This window comes from Pelodiscus sinensis, chromosome 4 (assembly GCF_052426305.1).
Source record: "Pelodiscus sinensis isolate ZL-2025 chromosome 4, ASM5242630v1, whole genome shotgun sequence".
NCBI classification, from domain to species: Eukaryota; Metazoa; Chordata; order Testudines; family Trionychidae; genus Pelodiscus; species Pelodiscus sinensis.
Window position 1 is genome coordinate 55,373,955 of NC_143055.1, and position 20,823 is coordinate 55,394,777.

Sequence of the window (20,823 nt, forward strand, 5' to 3'; positions counted from 1 at the left end):
TTTGTCTGTGATAAGCAAGGTTTTAAAAAATGAGATTTCTGTTTTTTGGAGGTTTTTTAGTTTCTCAAATGTGTAGTGTTTAAAAAGTTAATTTTAATTTTGCTTAGACTTTTTGTTGGTACTAGGTCTGCAGAATAGAAGAGCTCTGTCTTCCTTTCTTACATGTTCTGTTTCTTCTGAAATAAAATACTTTAAATATATAAATTTTAGCAGAAATAAAAATATTTCTGGATACAGGCGTCAGCAGTGAAAACTTTTACGTTACTCACTTGACTAGAAAAAATCTACTTCTTTGAAATGATGTTCGTTAATTCTTTACGCCTATTATATACAAATATATTAGAAGCAAGAGGAAGACCAAGGACAGGGTAGGCCCATTGCTCAATGAAGAGTGAGAAACAATAACAGGAAACTTGAAAATGTCAGAGGTGCTTAATGACTTCTTTGTTTGGTTTTCACCAAGAAGTTTGATGGTGATGGGATGCTTAACATAGTGAATGCTAGTGGAAATGGGGTAGGTTTAGAAATTAAAAAAAAGAACAAGTTAAAAATTACTTAGAAAAGTTAGACGTCTGCAAGTCACCAGGGCCTGATGAAATGCATCCTAGAATACTCTAGGAGCTGATAGAGGTGGTGAGGTGTCTGAGCCATTAGCTATCTTCCATTCTGAATCAAAACAAATGCCCAGTAACAGCAATATTCACAAAATAAAACCATTTTAAAAAATGGATTGGAAAATAAATTATTTTTTATCAAAAACTAGACAATTCAAATTGTCAAAAAAATTGTAATTTCAAATTAAAAATTGTTTTTAAATATCTACTCCAAACAGTTGTTTTAATTCTTCTTTAATTCTTTTATCCTGAAAAATTGTGTCAATCAGCATTTTCCTGCAAAAAATGTTGATTTCAATGAAACCATGTGTCTGGCAGGAAAACGCGTTGGTTGAACCTTTTCAATCAACTCTATTGTTAATGTTGTTTGCCTAGTACTACCTTAGTCTGGATTAGATCTAAATCTCTTCTCACATACACAGCAGTAGGACATACTTTCTTCAGAGTTTTCAGAAAAAGACTGAGAACACACACACATTTTAAATGTTGGCAAGAGAATTTATATGCTGTTTGTGTAGAGTAGTACCACACTTTTAAGAACTTTTTGTATGGAAACGCGTTAGCTTCTTCATATAGGATAAAAGTTGATTTATATTTTAAGTCCTATTTTAGCCTTATCCCCACTTGTAAAATCCTCAAAATGGTAAGTTTGTCTTCAAATTTAGCATCTATAGTGTATGGCTAGAGGAAGTAGATTTTTTTCTAGTTAAGTGAATAACGTAAAAGTTTTCACTGCTGATGCCTGTATCCAGAAATATTTTTTATTTCTGCTAAAATTTATATATTTAAAGTATTTTATTTCAAAAGAAACAGCACATGTAAGAAATTTTTGCTCAAATTTGAGGTAATTCAGACACTCTTTTCTAGGGGATATTAATCATATCTTTAAAATTTTTGTTAATGATGCTTTTAGCCATATCTGATGCTTTTATCTACTGAGAGAGACTGGCATCAATGGATTCTCCATCTCCCATTTTCTGCTCTTGGCTTCATTAGCAATAACTGTTCCATTCCAGGATAATCTGTTTTTACTTCTTGACCAACAGCTTTGTTCTCTCTCATTCCTATCTGGGGAAAGAAAGTTTATAGGGGAAGAGTGGGCTGATCTTCTGAAAGCTTCTGTAGATGTTGAAAACACTCCAAGAAATGAGCCTACATGTATCCCCATGCCACACAGGTGAGGGAAGAAAGTGTAGCTGCCCTGCACTTCCATGCCTCTGGACAGAAGACTTGCCTTCTCCCAGCAACAATGTACTCATTGGAATCTGCTCAGAGGCAGTTGGACATAAATATTTATGCAGTTCTCTGTGATAAACTCTTTAGCATCCTCATCTGAAGATTCATTGTGATAGTGTCTAAAGCAGCCTCATACTAGCAAACTTTCCAGTAGCCTTTATGGGGAAGGTTGGTGAAACAGAATCTTTATACTAGTGGTCCCCAGTGCGGTGCCTGCGGGCACCATGGCGCCCGCTGGGGCATTTATGTGCACCTGCCGAGTGACCAGGGCCGGCCCGAGCCATTCTTGCTCCCCGGGCGTGCGGTGCGTGCATGGCCTCTTCCCTGGGCGCGTGGTGCGTGCACGGCTCCGGGCACACAGCGCCCAGCAGCCACAATAGGTTGGGGACCACTGCTTTATATAGTCTTACCCTATGGGTAAACTGCACTGCTCTTTCAGCCAGAGATGCAAGGAGACCGTGACACAACTCCCTCCTCAGTCAGTCAGGAAGGTATGTGGTAGAATCTTCCCTTGTGGTTCCAGAAAATGAAGGGAGAAGAAATTTGTGCAGCTAAAGGGAAAAAAATGTAATACTGTGGACTCTATGGCATCTGTCCATGAAGTGTCATTACCAAATTACTTTGTCACTCTTTACAGGATTAGAGAACTGTCAGCTATTGTGTCCATATCAGTCAGTAGTGGAAAGGTGGCAGTTGCCAGCACCACTTTATTGGAATTCAACACAGGAAGCTGAATTCCAACTCCAGTAACCCTCAGAGAACTCCTGGCCAGCCCACTTTGCTTGCAGTTTAGTATGTCTGCACAATAGCTAAACTCTTCATTCCCTGGCAACCCCTAACTCCCAATCAGGCTTCAGAAATTTCCAGTGATGTTTTGATCCCAGCGGTAATTCCCACACTCCATACCTATAAGCATTGAATCTGGTATGTCAGTGGAATAAAACTTTCACTCTGTACTGGTTTTTTCCTCCTACAACAAGATGAAACTGAGATCTTTCCCAGTATTGTATTAAAGGTAAAATGTCCAAAGAACAACATACATAAGTTAAGATATGGTATAGAGGAAGTTATATAATCAATATTTACTTTCTCTCACCCATGTTTTGTACCATCATCAAGCTGTTTATTTTCAAAACAGCAAATATTGATCTTGAGGCAGTGTGTATTGTAGAGTAAATACAAATTGTTCTGACATGATTAAATCTGCATTGGTCACTTTATTTGATAGATGTTGATGTAATAAGGTGATATTTGCCTGCTATTGACCTGTTGTATTCTGATTGATCTGAAGAATAGACTTATTGTTTGCCTAAGCAAACAGGGTACATCTAGACTGCACGGCTATTTTGGGATACTGGAGGTATCCCGAAATAGCTATTCTGCATCTCCACAAACCGCCTGTTATTTTGAAATATTTTTCGAAATAATGGCATGGTATTTCACCATCCCGGTAAACATTGCACGAGAGATAAGGGATGGCTTCAGTTAGCACATCATTTTAAAATCTGGTGCTGTATAGACGCGCTAAATTTCAAAATAGCCTATTTCAGAATAGATTCAAGGTAAGATGCATAATTCGAGATAAGATATGCAGTTTATGGTGCTGTGTAGACGCACCCTCAGAGACCAATTTGTCCTGTTTAGCAAAGTCCATGCAATATGGTTTGATTCATGTTTTTGTTTTTACAGAGAAGTTAATTTATAACTGGCATGTAAAGCGAGAATACATTTAAAAGCATTTCTTCTTGTCTTTACATTAAGAAAAATTCGGTGCCAGCTACATTACCTCAGTAGTGTTTTTGATATTTTAAACTCACAAAAGTGATGGCATTCAGATGGAGAGGAGATTCTGCTACAATTCCCCCTGCCGGGGGGAGGGAAGAAAAGTCCCCCAAAGGGAGCAGAAATTAGGCTTGAGGATGGGCAGAACTGATGATTAGGGCAGGAAAGAAATCTGTGTCCCCCTCATTGGCCAATTATGTGGGGTGAGAGATCCTTCAACAGGAGCCAAAATCACCTTATCCAGTAAATTTGGGAGTGGATACCAGTAATTGTCACTTAAATACACACGGGATGTAGGGGAGAGTTCAAAAAATAATTAGAAGCTGGACAAAAGGCCCAATATAGGTTTTTCTCTAAATGTCTTCCAGACTCCATGCTGTGCTGCCGCTTTGAAATGCCGCGTGGAGCCCGGGGTCAGCTAGGGACTCCCCACCTGACCCTGGGCTCCACGTTGAATTTCCCCAGAACCTGGGATCAGCTGGGGAGTCCCTAGCTAACCCTGGGCTGCACACAAATGCTGCTGCGGCGTTTCAAAGGTGCAGCACCACACAGCTGAGCCCTGGATCAGCTGTGTGGTGCTGCCACTTGAAGTTCTCCCTTGTTGCCCCCCCTTTGCTGTCTCTATGTGATAGAGGCAGCACGGGGGAGAGAAAATCGACTACTCCTTAACATCCCTAGACTGGATTGTCTAATCTGTAGCTGCAAAGAGTGCCATGCAGTGGAAATGATCCGCTTTCACTCTGTAAGGGTGGGGGAGATTCTGCGTAAGGGGTGTACACATACGTGCAGGCATTCCATGTGGTTTAGAGTGCATCTGCTACAGCCAGAGAAGAGTGTTCTGTGCAGATCCTCTCTTCAGTTCACCAAATAGGATGTGTCTAAGTGCCTCGTGTGGCATCTGTACAGAATGCTGTGGCCTGGAGGAATGAGATGGATTCTTTTTCCCTACACATCTTGGTATCTGGTTAAGGTGCTTGGGGTGGATGCTGGAGTTTGGCTTTGTCTTTGTTGTAGTGAATTATCCTATAAGTTAATATGAGAGAGATCAGGGACACTGAGTGATTACTGGACGTACAGTAATTGGTGCTAATAAAATTTCATCATCCATTTAAGAGAGATTTGCTGGCATCATTCTCAATGTAAAAATGGAGAATGTGACAAAACACCACAACATAGAAAATCTTGATTGTACTGCTAAGTGTTACAAGAACACATCACAATGGATCCGAAGAATAAACATTTTGACAATTTAAAAATCTGCATTTGGACTGTGTAACAGCAAAATTACAATGAACAGACAAGTAGTACGCATTAAGGCTAATGTTCAAATCCAGGTGTATCCGTTATTCAGTATCTGAAAGATTCTCGGAGTGTCTGTTGCATGAAGTGTAGGTTGTTTCATTCCCTTTCTTGCACAGATAACCACGTCACACATAGCACATAATACTAAAAGGAAAGGAAGGGTCAGTTAAACTTAGCAAATGCATTTAAGAAAATACTGGAAATACTTTTTTCCCTTTTACTAATTAGGATTTTACCACCTTAATTCATTTTAATATTTATAATTAATATTTTTAGAACAGTAAATTTGTGTTTCATTTAAAGTTTCAGTGCCGCATCTTGTTTACCAATATAATTGCATTGTAATAAACGGATACATTAGCATTCTTTAAGGTACTTGTACACCTGGCAAGCATGGAGGGGTAGCAGGCCAAATCCAAATGATTGGCATTGCAGCCCTGTGTGCCAGGGCAGTGGCCATTGGGATTTGGCCTAGCTGCTAATAGGGGCAGCCTGGCCAAATCTGAGTAGCATTGCAGCATGGTACATCGGGTCATGATACCACTCCAGTTTGCATCAACTATATAAAGTTGTAGTGTGTCTTAAAGTGGCAATTTCTGCAACAAATCCATGGTATGTGATTTTCTTACAACCTTAGGGATACTGATAGTTTACATATATAATGTAATTAATATGCTGCTGTTCTCAGCCATATATACATGTTAATTACATCCCTCTTTAATTTTAGCTGTGTGCCTCATTGCCTATCACCTATTTTTCATGCTGTTTGTCTGGTCTTACTGGAAAACAATCTTTACATTACCAATGAATCCTTCAAAAGAAGTAAGTTGAAATTTGGAACAAATTATATTTATGTTCATTTCTGATGCATGCAGCATTTGTGTGATTTTAATTGGTCAAATGACATTTGCGGGGTGGGATAACTTACACTTTACACGTTTTTATATACCTGAAGGTCACCAGTAATGTGGCTCTGGTTGGTAGTGATAAATGATTGTTACCATCATATTGGTGATTTGATACATTTAATTTCTTTTACATAATATAACAAACACTTACGTGCTAACATAGGAAAATGAAATAAACATGGTTTAGTTAGGCACAGGTCCATTCTTTGGGAGCAGTGCACATATATTTGGAAAAATTATATATTTATTTGAGATGGAGTGTTTTCAGGTTTTCCCCGTGGTTCAGTTGTCCTCTTGTCAGTTATATTTTGAGAAACCACTTTTGTCTACCATTTAAAAAGTACTGTTTTCTGAGTATATGCAATCAAGTCCTCATGCTTTGATTACAAGTCACTCTTACCACTTCGTGCAAAGTGGAAGAGCTCTTACTGGCTCAGCCAGAGAGAGGCTCGCTTGTGGGCACCTTGCAGAATAGCTGCTTATAGACTCTGAGGATCCCAATTAGTTTTTGTCTAGTTACAATGTTCATACTATAAATCCAGCTACATTTGACTTAGCTAATCAGTTACATCTAAATTCTAATGTTCGGTTATAATACTACAGTGGGATCGTATTAGAGGGATTCACTTGTCTGAATTCATCCTAATATAGTCCTGAGAAGAATAAATATTGCTTCTTAAATCAGGTTTACTCTTCAGGTATCTAGAGAGTAAATCTTTAGTTGGAATAAAAGTCCATAAACATGTATTATTCTGGGCATTGCTAATTAAAATTACATTATTTTCCAGTTCCATCTGTCATATGCAGACAAAGAACTGCTGGAAAGGGAGCCTAGAGGAGAAGCCCAGCAAGAAATTTTCAGGCGAGCAGCCAAAGACCTTCCTATCTATACGAGAACAATGTCTGGAGGTAAATGCTTTTTGTTTCAGTGGGCAACGAGACAAGCGTTTTGGTACATTTCACTTTCAGTAGAAACTGAGGGGTTTTTTTAGGCAGTGCTTTTAATTGTCTTTCAAAGCTTAAAAGAATAAACTGACCAAAAGAGTGATGTTCTATTTTTATTTAGTAGAAATGTAGTATGTTTACATACTGCAAATGCAGATGCTATGTAATAATGAGTATTTGTAGTAATAGAATTGACGAGACACTAAAAACACAAATATTTAAATATCAGCCAATGTTAATATGATTTTTCTATTTTGCTTTATCCACACCCAAAATTTGTAAATTAAGCTTGACTGAATATGACTCACTAACATATTACAATACTAATTAATATTAAGACTGGTTTCAAAAGTGACACTGGTTTACCTGTAGTTATGTGATAAATTGCAATATTAACAAACATTATAAGATGAAATATATATATTTAATGTTCCATAATTTGACTTTTTAATTCCTGAAAAAGGTAACTTAATATCAGATTATGTCTATGGCCAGGGCTCTTCCGGGTTGCAATTTACTCGCCACGGGCGAGTAGATTGTATTATTTGTTGAGCCCTGTCTATGGCACCTATGCATGTCAGCTATAGTGATAATTTGTTGGGATATTTTTCATGTGTATTAAAAATTCAAAATTAACTTAATTAGTAGCTCTTAAACAGTCTTTATGAGGTGCTGACCACATGTAACTCCCACTAAATTCAAACTGAATCACTTTATTGAGCATTTCAGAGAATTCAGGTTCCAACAATAAATATATATTTTGAGTGGGTCTAGAGATGTTAAAATGTACATAAATTTATATTAGATCTAATGTTACATGGATTTTTTTTCCACAGCAATCAGATACTGTGACAGATGCCAACTTGTAAAACCAGACCGCTGCCATCACTGTTCTGTGTGTGACAAGTAAGAACAATTTTTAATGACACACGTGTTCAATCTTGTTAATGCAGAAGATATTAATTATAAAAATGCCCCTGCTGAATGGTAAAGAACCAAGCAATACATTTTTGCTACTTTCTTATTTATTACAAAAGAAATTATGTGGTGTTTTGTTACCAGATACTCTGATTGGTATTTCTAAAGGTTTGCTTCTGCTTTTAATTTTCCTTGGAAATATCAAGAATGTTTACTTTTCCTTTTTTAATTTTTATTGGACAGTTTCTTGGGTGAGTTCAAGGAGGTTTAATTTAAATCAGTAATTTTAAACTATCAATTTTAATCATGACCTAAATCAACAAGCAGGAAACTTTGATTTAACTAATTAATTTTACTCTTACCTTACATTTGTACTTTTTAGTAACTTTTCTAGAGAGAAGTGCTTTTCTCATTGGCAACCATTAAAACATGTTCATGTTTAATCTACATGTATTCAGAACTTTTATTTTTGATAGTCAGAAAATAGTGAATGAGCTATTTCTTGTTTGTTTGTTTGTTTGTTTAATAAATAAAAGTACCCTAAATGTGTTGGTTACATAAAAAAATCAGTTTTACCATACCATGTTTTGTATTTCAAAATGATTTATTAAAAGTAGTATTGTCTATAGTTAGTGGACAGAATTAATTTATTCAATTTATGATGCCCTTCAGGATTTTAGAACTAGATTTCATTCTCTCCGACCTTGTTTTTATTCATGTGTTGTAAGAGACATGCTTTCCTAGCTCGCAGTGGGTTGTTCAACATTAAACTAGTCATTGACTGAAATAGTTGAACAAACTGAACTTAAACATCAGAGGGGTAGCTGTTTTCGTCTAAACATGATGGACGCAAATCAGATATCCGAGATGGTAATCCACAAAAACCTATACGAGCACATTTTAATGTATTTGGGCACTCCTTAATGGTTTTAAAAGTAGCCATTGTTCTACAAAGGAATTTCAAAAACCAACTACAGAGAGAAACTGTGGAACTGGCCTTCATATGTATATTTGACAGTATCTCTCATGGCCTGAACAAAGACATGAACTGGATGGGCAATTATATTCAACACACAATTGACATCAAAAGCTGAGTATGGGACACTTCCAGCCTCATTAGCACCTGCCCTACAACTGACAGGTACTCTACCCACTCCCCTTCTTTTTTCTGTTTTATATTGTGAGGTTCTCCCTTTTTTCTCCATTCTGCTCATCTGAGGAAGTGGAATTTGTCCACAAAAGCTCATGGTGCTATATTATATTTTTGTCAGTTTCTGAGGTGCTATAGGACTACAGGCAGTCCCCAACTTACGTGGATCCGACTTATGTCAGATCCGCACTTACGAACGGGGCTTTTCTCGCCCCGGAGTTCACGGGCAGCGGGTCGCCACCCGTGTCCTCTGGGGCGAGAAAAGCTTCTCCCGGTCTCCCTGGTCTGTGGGGGGGGTCCAGCAAAGCCGCTGGACCCCCCCAGCAGACCAGGGACACCCAAGCAAAGCCGCCGCCTGGGCAGCTTTGCTCGTTTCCCCGGGAACAAAGCTGCCCAGGCAGCGGGACCTCCGCCGCCTGGGCGGCTTTGCTCCTGTCCCCCTGGTCTGCTGGGGGGGGTCCAGCGGCTTTGCTGGACCCCCCCCCCCCAGCAGCCCAGGGAGACAGGAGCAAAGGCGCACAGGTGGCATCCCGCCGCCTGTGCAGCTCTGCTCGGGGGCAAAGGAGCAAAGCCACACGGGCGGCGGGGTCCCTCCGCCTGTGCGGCTTTGCTCGGGTCTCCCTGGTCTGCTGGGGGGGGAGGGGACGCAGCTAGTGCACCCCTTACCCGCTTCCCCCCAGCAGACCAGGCTTTTGTTGCGGGACGCCTCGGGTAGAGCAGCTGGGGTGCTGCCGGGTTGGTCCTGTGGGAACCTACCGGGCAGCTCCCCAGCTGTTCTGTCCCAGGCTCCAGATTCAGCAGCTGTTGAAACTGATCAGGCTGATTCCAGGATGCTGGGGGCAGAGCAACTCTGCCTCCGGCTTCCTGTAGTCAGCCCCTGGTCAGTTTCAGTGGCAGCAGCTGAATCTGGAGCCAGTTCCGACTTACATACAAATTCACCTTAAGAACAAACCTATAGTCCCTATCTTGTACGTAACCCGGGGACTGCCTGTACTCTATTTTTTAATCTTAAGCAATTCTTTCTGCACCCATGAAAAGCCAGGTTTAGCACTTCAATAAATTCTGGTTCCAGGTGCTTTAGCCAGTGACTTCCAGTGAAGTGGTTTGAATTTCTTTAAACTTTGGCTGTAAACATCCGTGGGTTAAATATTCAATTTAATTTAGCTTAAATTATGTTAATAGATTATGGTAAATTTAGGTCATAAATGTAGGTTGTCAGTTTCAAATTTAATTTTAAAAAAGTATTGAACCTTAAAATATCATTCACTGATTTTATCCTTTCTCACTCAACTGCGGTTTAAGAGTGCTCTCATCTCTTAGTAAAAGGGTGAAGTTGTTGAATGGAAGAGCTTTTTTCTTGAGCATTTTAGCTCAATTGCTATAAACAAAATGTGGAGCTTTAAATAGTCCAGATGAAGACTGTTAGCCTTCTTAAATAATCATATATAATTTCCCTGGTATCTCTTAGTGGTGATGGAACTATTTTTAGGGTGTGGGTGCTGAGCTGCGCCCCTCCTACACCTGTTTGCACCTCTCACTGCCCCAGGCTGGGGTCACACTTAGGGTTTCCAGCTCTAGAGGACTGGATGCCATTGGTGCAGATGGCATCCGGTATGTCCAGTCCAGGAGAGTTGGCAACCTAGCCACAGCTGGAGGTGGCTGCAGAACCCCAGACCAGTGGCGGGACCCCAGCTGGCAGCAGAGTCTCTTGGGCTGGTGGCCTAGACCCCGGGAATGGTGGGCTGTAGAAACCCAGGCAGTGACAAAGCCCACTTGTTAAGTGATGTGACAAAATGACAACCATAATTTAAACTGCAAACTACACTTTTCAAAATGAAGGAAAAATGTTCTGTTGTAGGCAGATATATTATTGAATGTAACTGTGAATGAGATTTGTTCTGAAGAAGTCTGTGTAGCTTATTGTTAACCCATTCTCCTGGATATATAAAATCAGATATTTAGACAGCAATTGTGTTAAGTTTAAATTTTGAACCTCCCATTTCTTTTCCCATTATTTTAACACACATTTTTTTTCCCAAGATGTATTTTGAAAATGGACCATCATTGCCCTTGGTGAGTATAGTTCATACCTTTCATTTCCCAAATTACGTGAGATACAGTTTTGAGGGCTTTGATGTGAAAGACATGCTCCACTATTACAAGAGACTGGATTATATGGGCCGGAAGATTCTTTTCAGCCCAATGATGAGTCTGTTATACAGCCACTCCCCGACTTACGAACATACCGACTTATGACCATCCGTACTTACAACCAACCTCCCATTAACCCCATTATAATATTTTCGAGTTGAGAACCATGTACGTCAAGTTTTTCGAACAGCACTGGCAACGCATTTAAGGGTATTTCCAACTTACAACCAAATCGAGTTACGACCAGGTGTTCAGAACGTAACCTGTTCATAATTCTGGGACTGCCTGTAGTTTGAAGTAGACAGATGAGGTTCCCATTTTACACAGTGCATATGCATTTTTAAAATGTGGGTAAATATCTTCATGGTACTTTAAAGGATTTTTTCATCCTATATGAATTGGGAAATAATTATTAAGGAATAAGTAGAGCCCTGTGAAGACACAGACAAAATATAAACATTAGCCATCCGTTCCGAATGTTAGCACAAGGATGGATAGGGGTCCAAACTCTTAGATTTCAAAGTTTCAGCTGCTCCAATTGTGCATGGCTTCCTGGAGCCATTTAGTCTAGGACAATGGTTCCTAACCACCAGTTCATGGTCTAGTGCCAAGCCACGAAGACTCTAGGGGCCAGAGCTGGGGCACCCCACTCAGTGCTTCCCCTGCTGCTGCAAATGTTGGGAGAGACATACCCTGCCACGCTTCTCAGCCAACCAGTGCTGGGCAGAGTCCTCCCGGACGCAGAAGAGTGGTTCGCTACCCAGCGGGAGAGCTGCATGGAGTCTAGGAGGCAGCCTTAGAGCAGCCATGACCTGGGCAGCAGTGCTGAGCTAGCAGCTGGGAGGAAGTGCAGGGCTAGGTGGGGGAGAAGGGGGCAGACACGGGGGGCTCCAGGGGCAGGGCAAGTGGTGAGGGACTTTGGGGGTGGGGACTCTAAGAGGCAGGAGGGTGTCACTGGGGCATCCAGGTACCCTAGCCCCAACACCTAGAACCACCACAATCAGTTGGCTTCAGCTGCGGCAGCACCCGCCATGTGACGACTGCCGGATCTGATGCCGGCTATTTGCGGCTGCTCTGGGGACTGGGGCTTTTGGCGGACTGGTAACGTTTAATTTGAGTATTCATGATGTGTATAATGAATATGCAAATGTTAAAATGTTGCTGGTTCACCAAAAGTTTGTGAATAGGTTTGCCGGTTCATGGAATAAAAAAGGTTGGGAACCACTGGTCTAGGATATTTCACTGAAGATAGTCTAGGAGAGTCCCCCATTGTCCAGCTTAGCCATTGTCAGATCTGTAAAGGTTGTAATACTCATGTCACTTGAGGAACCAGAGATATGTGTATGTTTTCTGTAAGACTTCAGTTAATTAACCGAGGAAGGGGTGCATGTTCTCCATTTAGGGGGCAGACAGACACACACATACAGACAAACTCTCTTAAATGTATAGTAGATAGCTGTTCCTTTTAGGGGTGTTAAATTATGATTAATCAGCTAATTGAGTAGTCAGTGGAATTTCAGACTAAACGCTCACATCAGAGAGCATAGTGTGTGCTAACATCATGCACATTGTTAATTAGTGTGCAAGAGGCTGGTGCATATCAGAATTTACATCCAAGCAGGCGTGTGCTAATAAAGTGTGTATTTTTAAACAATTTGTCTTGTTCAAAATATGCACAAGTGTAATTGAGATTGTAAATGCAGTCTTCCTTCAATTCAAATGGTAACGGTTTGATATTGTTTCCAATACACACATCTCAATAATTTGATTATCTTGTATTAGTTACTTTAAATGTTTAAGCAGTCATATATATATAGTAGCCCAATGTCTGTGACTCTGTAACGCTGAAACCCTGGCTGTTCCCTCTGGGTGGCGCTGTTGCCTCCTGCCCTGGCGTTCGGCTGACTTCTGCACTGCTCAGCTGGGCCGCCGCACAGGAGCAAGCGTCACAAGCAGCCGTTTGGGCCTCATGCTGCATGGGGAGCGCAGGGCCCAAACGGCTACCTGCACTGCTTGCGCCGCTTGCTCCCGTGCAGCGGCCCAGCTGAGTGGCGCAGAACTCAGCCGAGTTCCACACGGGAGGCAACAGCGCCGCCCAGAGGGAACAGCCAGGGGGCAGGGCCTGGACGAGCGTGCATCTCTAACATCAAGAAAGGGCGACGGATTCAAAAGGAGGAAAGCAGAGCAGACACAGAGGATGTGGAGGAGACAAAGAGGAGAACGGAGGAGGCGGAGGACAGTGAGAGAGAGAGAGAGCGAGACACAGCAGGGGGAGGAGAAGAGAAACAGAGCGAGAGGCGGGAGGGGGAGAAGAGAGAGAGACGGAGAGAGAGCTGAGAGAGGGCGAGGCAGTAGAAGAAGAAGAGAGAGAGAGGCCAATTGCAACGCTTGCTCCCGTGCGGCGGCCCGGCTGAGCGGCGCAGAAGTCAGCCAAGTGCCACTGCGGGAGGTGAAGGGGCGGGGCCTGGACGAGCATGCATCCGTGACAGAGACAGAGGAGAGCGGAGAGATAGTGAGAGGCAGGAGGGGGAAAAGAAAGAGAGACAGAGAGAGAGGCAGAAGGTGGAGGAGAGCAGAGAGACAGAGGGGGAGGCACTAGAAGGAGGAGGAGAGAGAGAGAGAAAGAGACATGGAGCGAGAGACCGGAGGCTCAGGAGAGAAGACCAACGTGGAGGAGAGACCTGAAAATCCCATCTTATGATGGGCTAATTGGCTATTGTTATAATAGTAAAACATATTAGAAGTTGCCATAGTTGAGGCTGGGATGTTTCTGTATAAAATTCTGATATTTATTCATTCGTTTATTTGTCTCAAATATTCCTTTCAAATTAGGCTCTTTCTATGCCTGATTTCAGATTGATGATTTTTGTTGAAATTGAAAGAGCATGGGGAGGAATTGTGGAAGTTCTTTGAAATACTACTTTGGAGTCCAAAAGCAAACATCAATCTGTATTGAATACTTTAAAAAAAAAAAAGTAATGTCATAATGAAGAATTTCATAGACAGTTTATGGCATCATAGAGACATACAGGCAGATACTGTTCAGATTTATTCTCAAATTAATTCACAGAAAATGAGCACACTAAACATTAAACTAAATTAAAGATTATTAAAATGTATTTGTTTACATTCATTTTTTTTACGTATTTGTTGTTGTTGTTTCCAGGGTGAACAATTGTGTTGGATTCTCCAATTACAAATTTTTCCTTCTTTTCTTGGCTTATTCTCTACTGTACTGCCTTTTCATTGCTGCAACAGATTTACAGTATTTTATCAAATTCTGGACAGTAAGTACTTCTCTTCAGCCCAAATCCTTAATTGTAAACTGTGGTTCTACAAATGTACAAACTTTCTGTGTGTTCAGAGCTATGTATTTGGCACATGTATACATCACCCCTTTTGAACTGTAAAATATCAATATTCATAGTCCCATTTAATAGACATCTGGCCTATGGCTCAAATAGAATGGGCTCTGGAATGGTCCCACCTCTCAGGGTCTAGAGCGTGGGCTCCAGCCCAAGCCCATATGTCTGCATGGCAGTGAAACAGCCCTGAAACCTGAGCATTGGGAGCACAAATAGACTGGCATGGGCCAGCTCTAGTTGCTTAGCTCCTGCATGGATGTATCCTAAGAATCCTCAGCTGCAAAACTGAATATGCTATTGGATGGGAGGTAGTTTTGACTTGCTTCCGAACAGTTTGGTGGGTATATGTTGTTCAGAGGGAACAGAACACCCCTAGTATGTTTCAGATACAAAACAGTCATCCCATCAGTTGTGTACATAACTTTAATTTAAGTCCATGGAACGTGCAAATCAACATGTGCTAATGATTACCAACCAATGAAAATCAATCCCCCATTGGGAAGTTAAATGACATAATGCAAAACAACTGAGGGTTTCTGATTCATTTATTTCATCCATTTTAATTATGATTAAAATCAATCATTTTGATTTAAATCAATCTACTAGGCCTGTATATGAAAATTCTCTACTTACTGTCATCTGAACGCACAGTATAGACTTAGAGGAGTTGTAATGCTGTTTTCTTTGTGAACTATAGATTAGTCATTCTGACAGGGTTAGTTTAAAAGTTGATTTGTTTAAATATAAAAGGCTCTGTTCTGAAAACCACTTCACTGTGTGTAACTGAGATTCAGATGAGTTAAAAGAGCTTCTGTTGTTGCCAGTATTTATATTCTCTCTTGAAAAGTCCAAATTTTGCCCTAATTCATGTCCCTTGAGACAATGTGGGGAGTAGAATGTGGCCCTTTCTCTCTAAAGGGACTCGCCTATTTTTCTGAGAGACTGCTTGCAGAGGGGTATGTGAGTCAGTGCAGAATGTGATCCAGAATCTTCATTACATGGATATTATTAGTATGGCTAATTAATGTTTTCCTACCCTAACCTTTTGGGTTTTCTTTCTTCCTTTGTAGAATGGCCTTCCTGATACTCAAGCCAAGTTCCATATCATGTTTTTATTTTTTGCCGCGGCTATGTTTTCAGTCAGTTTATCTTCTCTTTTTGGTTATCATTGTTGGTTAGTCAGCAAGAATAAATCTACATTAGGTAAGTAACGTCGCAGTGTACATTGCCATCAATCAGTATTACCATTTTTGTGCTTATTACAATCATATCAAGCTATTGATATTGTATAATGAGTCACACAAAAATGGTGGATTTTAAAAGTCACTGTGCAGAGTCTCAGGATGGTGGTACCAGTCTAAAGCCCTAACTATATTAAAAGTATAACTAGTTCCGACATGGTTAAAACTGGTAGCCTAGATGAGGCCTGTGTTTCCATTACCTGGTAACAGATTTAACCATGTCCATGATATAAATTCATGAGGGTTCCTAACTCCATAATAGTTGTAGCATAGATGGGTCCTAAAAGATGTCTTTGTTACATATACAGTATGAGCTAAGAATGTAGGTTCCTCTGTTTGTGTACGCATATTTGTACAATGAATTTGAGGCAGGTGAGTAGAAGGATTAGATTTGGGGCTTTTGCCCCCTTCTAATGCAAATATCAGTAGGACACTTTGACTAACTATCACTTACAAGAGAATCTGAGTATGCTTCAAGCCCATTCTTTCTTGTGTTTCTCTTTCATAGTGTTCCAGGAAATGTAATGTCAGTTTAGACATTAATAACAAGTGCGGAAAGTTATTCAAATTGGTCATAATGAGACAAGAAATAAGGGTCAGATTATTTAAAACCATTTATTAAAATAAGTAGAGTACCTTATTTTTTATATAATAAACTGCACCCCTCGAGATTTGAGAGTTCATATCCAAGCACAGAATATTAATTCAGAGAGTAACTACAGTGTACAGTGAATGTCATTTTTGTATTTTAGCATTCTGTGCTGGGAAATGAGTTGGATTCCATATGTTAGTTTAATATGAGGACTGGCATAAATAGCTACAAAATTAGATAGTTAATCACACATAAATATATATTGACATTTCTTCTTCCCTACTTTACTTTGAAGTATATTCTTAATACATCAGGCCCTATCTGTATTATTCTTAGAATTATGCTAGCCACTAGTGTTCCCTCTAACACTTTCTATGTGTGGGCAGGTTGAATTTTCTTTTGGGTGGGCTGAAATTTCTTACATGCACCACCAGTATTTGTGTGTGTGTGTGTGTGTGTGTGGTGTGTGTGTGTGTGTGTGTGTGTGTGTGCGCGCGCACCACCACCAATACAAACAAAACCACACATTCACATTCTATATATATATTTTAAGCGGTCCATATGTGTGGAAGAAAATATATTAAAAGAACGTATATTTAACAAGGAGCAATGCTTACAATATTTAATGTGAAATCAAATAAAAAAGAAAATTAACACTACCCTTGGAGTACAGGAAACCCCTGCATTACGACAGTCCGAGTTGCGATCCCCCGCACTTACGACCATTTTTGTAAGTGCAGAAAGGGTCAAAACCCCCCGACTTATGTCCTTGGCCCGCATTTATGACGGCGCACGGCGCCTATCATAAATGCAGGTTCGAGTTACGATGCCCCTGACTTGCAACGCTTCCCTAGGAACCAATTGCATCGCAAGTCGGGGGCCGCCTATACATGTTTTATTAACCTTTCTAATAGCTCAAGCTAGTACTTGCTACTTCTGACTCATAAGAGCCAGAACTCTGCCACATAGCAAAGATCTGGCCTTAATACAATACAATTTGCCATGCATTAATTAGTAACACAGAATTTTAAAAAAATCATTAAGATTAGAGTTATAGATATCTGCAACACTAAAAAAACTGTTAAAAGAATCTTTTTTTTCCTTACCATACGCCATTATGTAAACTTACTGTACACCATTATGTAAACTATGTAAATTTTGTTTGAAACTTAATTATGGCAAATGTCCACACACACACTCTCTCTCTCTCTCTCTCTCTCCCCCCCCCCTCCCCACAAAGCCTGCTTTCCCTTCCTACTCCTCCAACCCAACCAGAAAGGACTGCAGTGAGTCAGACATCCCAAACAAATTGCCTTCTGCCTCTGCCCCACAGCAGAGATGCCAGCACTCACCTACCACTTTTTTCCCCCACCTATCCCATGCAGTCAGCCCCTTAGCTCCGCTCAGAGCTGCTTCCCATTTTGGTACTCAAAGCGTAGAAGATGAGGGCCTACAAGGGAGCTTCAAAACCTTCCCTCTACAGGCACTGATTATAAAAACTTCCCCCCCAGAATCATAATCCACAGATTTTGGGGAAATTGCTGGCACCATCAAGTGCTTTTTATCCCTAAAAACCAGGGGTGAACACTTTAAATTATCCCTAAGGGTATCCCAAGCTCTTTTGTTCCAAAAGAGCTAAGAGCTTGAAAAAAGAAAAACAAGCTGTAGTCTCTGGTAGTTGACCCCTCAGTCAGAGGCATGCAGATACACACACACAGACCTTCCAGGACACAAGAATGAAATCATCACCTTAAAAAAAGTGATTTTTATTACAAACAATAGATAAACTTGATAAAGCGTACTTGGTTTCTAGATGTTACAGAGCACTAAGGAAAACAAATTAAAAAAACAGAAAATTCTCTTGGCACGATGCAAGGTAGTAAATGAGGAGGGGAGGCATAGATTCACACACAGCAGTTCAAACCAAACCACAAAATAAAGAAAATTACCCTGTATGCAACTGCATTTACTTTTCTCTTTTACTTATTTCTAGTTTTCTCTTTATTCAGTCCTCTCCCATGCCCTGAATACCTTGGAGACAGGGCAGTCCTGCCTGGGTTTAAATCTTTCTGCCTCTCTCAACTCCTGGTTTCTCTCTCCCCCACAAAAAGAAAGCAGGCAATGAATCTATATCCAGTTCAAATTTCAACCCTCTATCTCCATTGTTTTGTTTCTCCCGGCCCTCTGGCCAACACCTTTGCTAGCTACCTGGGCTTAACTCCTTAGTCACCAAGGCTGGTCTTCACTCCTCCTGTCCATGATACCTCCCTTTTCCCAGGAGGCTTGAGTGTGCTGAGTTTCTGCTTCTCTCTCTCCTTAGGCAGACAGGACTCTCCAAACTCCACTTCCCCCTCAGCCAATTATTAACTTACTTATTACCTCCCTCCCTCTTTCTCCTCTCCCTCCCCCCAGCCACTCATTCTCTGCTTATTTGCCTTTTTAGCGGCTCAGTTTCAAGCAGGCAGCTAGCTCCATTTATCTGCTTGCTTAGCAAGACGCCCTGCCCCCCACTGGTCAGCTGAGCGCTCTACCTGCACTGTGGAAGCTTTGAACTTCTGAGCAGAGCTCGGAAAATAACTGTGCAACCACGTAGGCATGCAGTTTACAGGGAACATAGCTGGCCACAACTTAAATTATGATTGTTACTATCAGGATTCTAGTACAATTTCCCTAGAGCGCAAGGATATACAAGTTATAACCAATTCTTACATTAGCAAAATCACATTAATCACGTCTTTCATTTGTACGCCTAATAAAAAAGAACACCTCTGCAGTGTCTTAGGAAGGCCTTGGGTACTGGCAATGGACTTTATATGAGGAAAATATTCCATAAGGCTGATTTGAGAAAGATCCAGTTGTAAGTTACACGGTGGAGGGAGAAATGTGAATGCACTCTCTCGATCAGACACACTGCAGCTCTTGTGCTAGACTTAATTGATTCTTCTCTACTAATGTGGGAGTAATAATTTCCCTACACAACCCTAAAAGGGAAGAATGAAAATCTCAGGACCTCATAAAAAGGTCAGAGGTAAAAGTGGACTTCTCACATCGATCTTTGGCATTCAGGTTTCCCTCATGCTCTAAGTGGGTGGCTCCTTTCCTTTTTCTCCATTTGCAGTTGTTTGATTTGTGAATGGGTTGAAAAAATTTCTCAGGGAGGCCTCTCTTTTACGGAACAGTTATCTGGGGAGACCTCTTAACACCACAAAACTCCCTGGTTTGCTAAACCTGTCAGACAAGGAAAAACTCCTATTCCTCCCCAGCAGTAGGTCTTCTTTACCAGGTATGGCAATTGGGCACTAGTACTTACATCTTTTCCTTTCAAAGGGAAGTAGTTTTGGGAGGCTGTGCAATACCTGAAATGGCATTATGCAGTTCCCTCTAAAAGGTAATATTGCATAGCCAAGAGGACTAGTAAGCCTGCGGTTACCAGTATAATTATATAAATAATCAGGGGTGTTTAATTAAACGTATTTATGCAGGAAATATGACACATCTTTCTAATTTTCTAGAGGCATTCAGGGCACCTATATTTCGCCATGGAACAGACAAGAATGGTTTTAGCTTGGGCTTCAGCAAAAATCTAAGACAAGTATTTGGTGATGAAAAGAAATTTTGGCTGCTGCCTGTATTTTCAAGGTATGTATAATACTGTCTCTTAATAACTGAGAGATATCAAGAAGTAGTTAGCAGTACTTTTAAAAAAAAATCCTGTGAAATAAAGCAGAGGCTTTGAAATAAGGAATTGTAAAATAAATATTTGAAGTATTGTTATTTTGCTTGTATAAGTGCTACGCTAATTCTAAACATTTTTTTTTCTATGTAGTCTAGGAGATGGTTGCTCCTTCCCAACTTGTCTTGTTAACCAAGATCCTGAACAAGTTTCCACACCTGTTGGACTTAATTCAACAACCAAAAAGTATGTCTGCTTATGGCTGTTACAGTAAATTCCTCTACTTTTCATTTGCTATTTTGGGCAGCTATCACTAATGTAGTCATATATATAGATAGATATATAGGGCTCGACAAATAATGTAATCTACTCACACGTGGTGAGTAGATCACAACCCGGAAGAGCTGGCGCAGAACGCAGAACTGCACGAAACCATGCAGCTGGCAAGTGGAGCTTGCCGCCACTTGGCAAGCCCTGTAGATATAGATGTGCATTTTAAAAACCTCCTTCTAAGGAGCATAATGTAAGGCATCTTTATAAAGTTTTTTTTAATTCCGCTGATTTCAGTTTCATTGATCAGAACTAGATAAAAATCACAGAGTGCACATTTCTTCTGCCTCAATGCTGTTTTTACACAAGCAGACTGACCAAACGAAAGTGATCTTGTTTGAGAGAAATTTACTGCTCCTTATAGCAAAGAATTCTTAAGTTTTGTTGTTGAAAGACAGAATGCATTAATCCAACTGCATATAACTCAGAATAGTTGTTCTTGCATAGATTTTGTAGATCGTATTGCTGAATAGAGAAAAATATTTTCACCTTAACCACTGCCATGGCAAACAGAATGCAGCAACTCTCTGATGCAGATGACTAGGCTGAAGTGTTCCGTTAAATAAAGCAGTTGTATTTTAATTCAGCAATATTTTCTCCAATTAAAATCTTATTT

The 20,823-nt window shown here is 40.5% G+C and overlaps 2 protein-coding genes across 3 annotated transcripts in view; one reads left to right on the forward strand and one right to left on the reverse strand.

Moving 5' to 3' along the window:
* Positions 1-20,823, forward strand: part of ZDHHC2 (zDHHC palmitoyltransferase 2) — a 49,795-nt gene that overhangs the window by 16,152 nt on the left and 12,820 nt on the right. The window contains exons 3-10 of the mRNA XM_075930364.2: positions 5,662-5,756; positions 6,631-6,751; positions 7,624-7,693; positions 10,896-10,928; positions 14,173-14,293; positions 15,442-15,574; positions 19,717-19,843; positions 20,031-20,123. Of these exons, the coding sequence (XP_075786479.1) occupies positions 5,662-5,756; positions 6,631-6,751; positions 7,624-7,693; positions 10,896-10,928; positions 14,173-14,293; positions 15,442-15,574; positions 19,717-19,843; positions 20,031-20,123 (793 nt within the window). The remainder of the gene's footprint in view (positions 1-5,661; positions 5,757-6,630; positions 6,752-7,623; positions 7,694-10,895; positions 10,929-14,172; positions 14,294-15,441; positions 15,575-19,716; positions 19,844-20,030; positions 20,124-20,823) is intronic.
* Positions 1-20,823, reverse strand: part of CNOT7 (CCR4-NOT transcription complex subunit 7) — an 85,527-nt gene that overhangs the window by 7,912 nt on the left and 56,792 nt on the right. Inside the window, exon 7 of one of the 2 annotated variants that reach the window (XM_075930366.2) lies at positions 4,178-5,078. The exons of the other annotated variant lie outside the window; for it this stretch is intronic. Within the exon in view, the coding sequence (XP_075786481.1) occupies positions 5,031-5,078 (48 nt within the window). The 3' untranslated portion in view covers positions 4,178-5,030. Of the gene's footprint in view, positions 1-4,177; positions 5,079-20,823 lie in introns of those variants that run through there. 2 annotated transcript variants of the gene reach the window in all.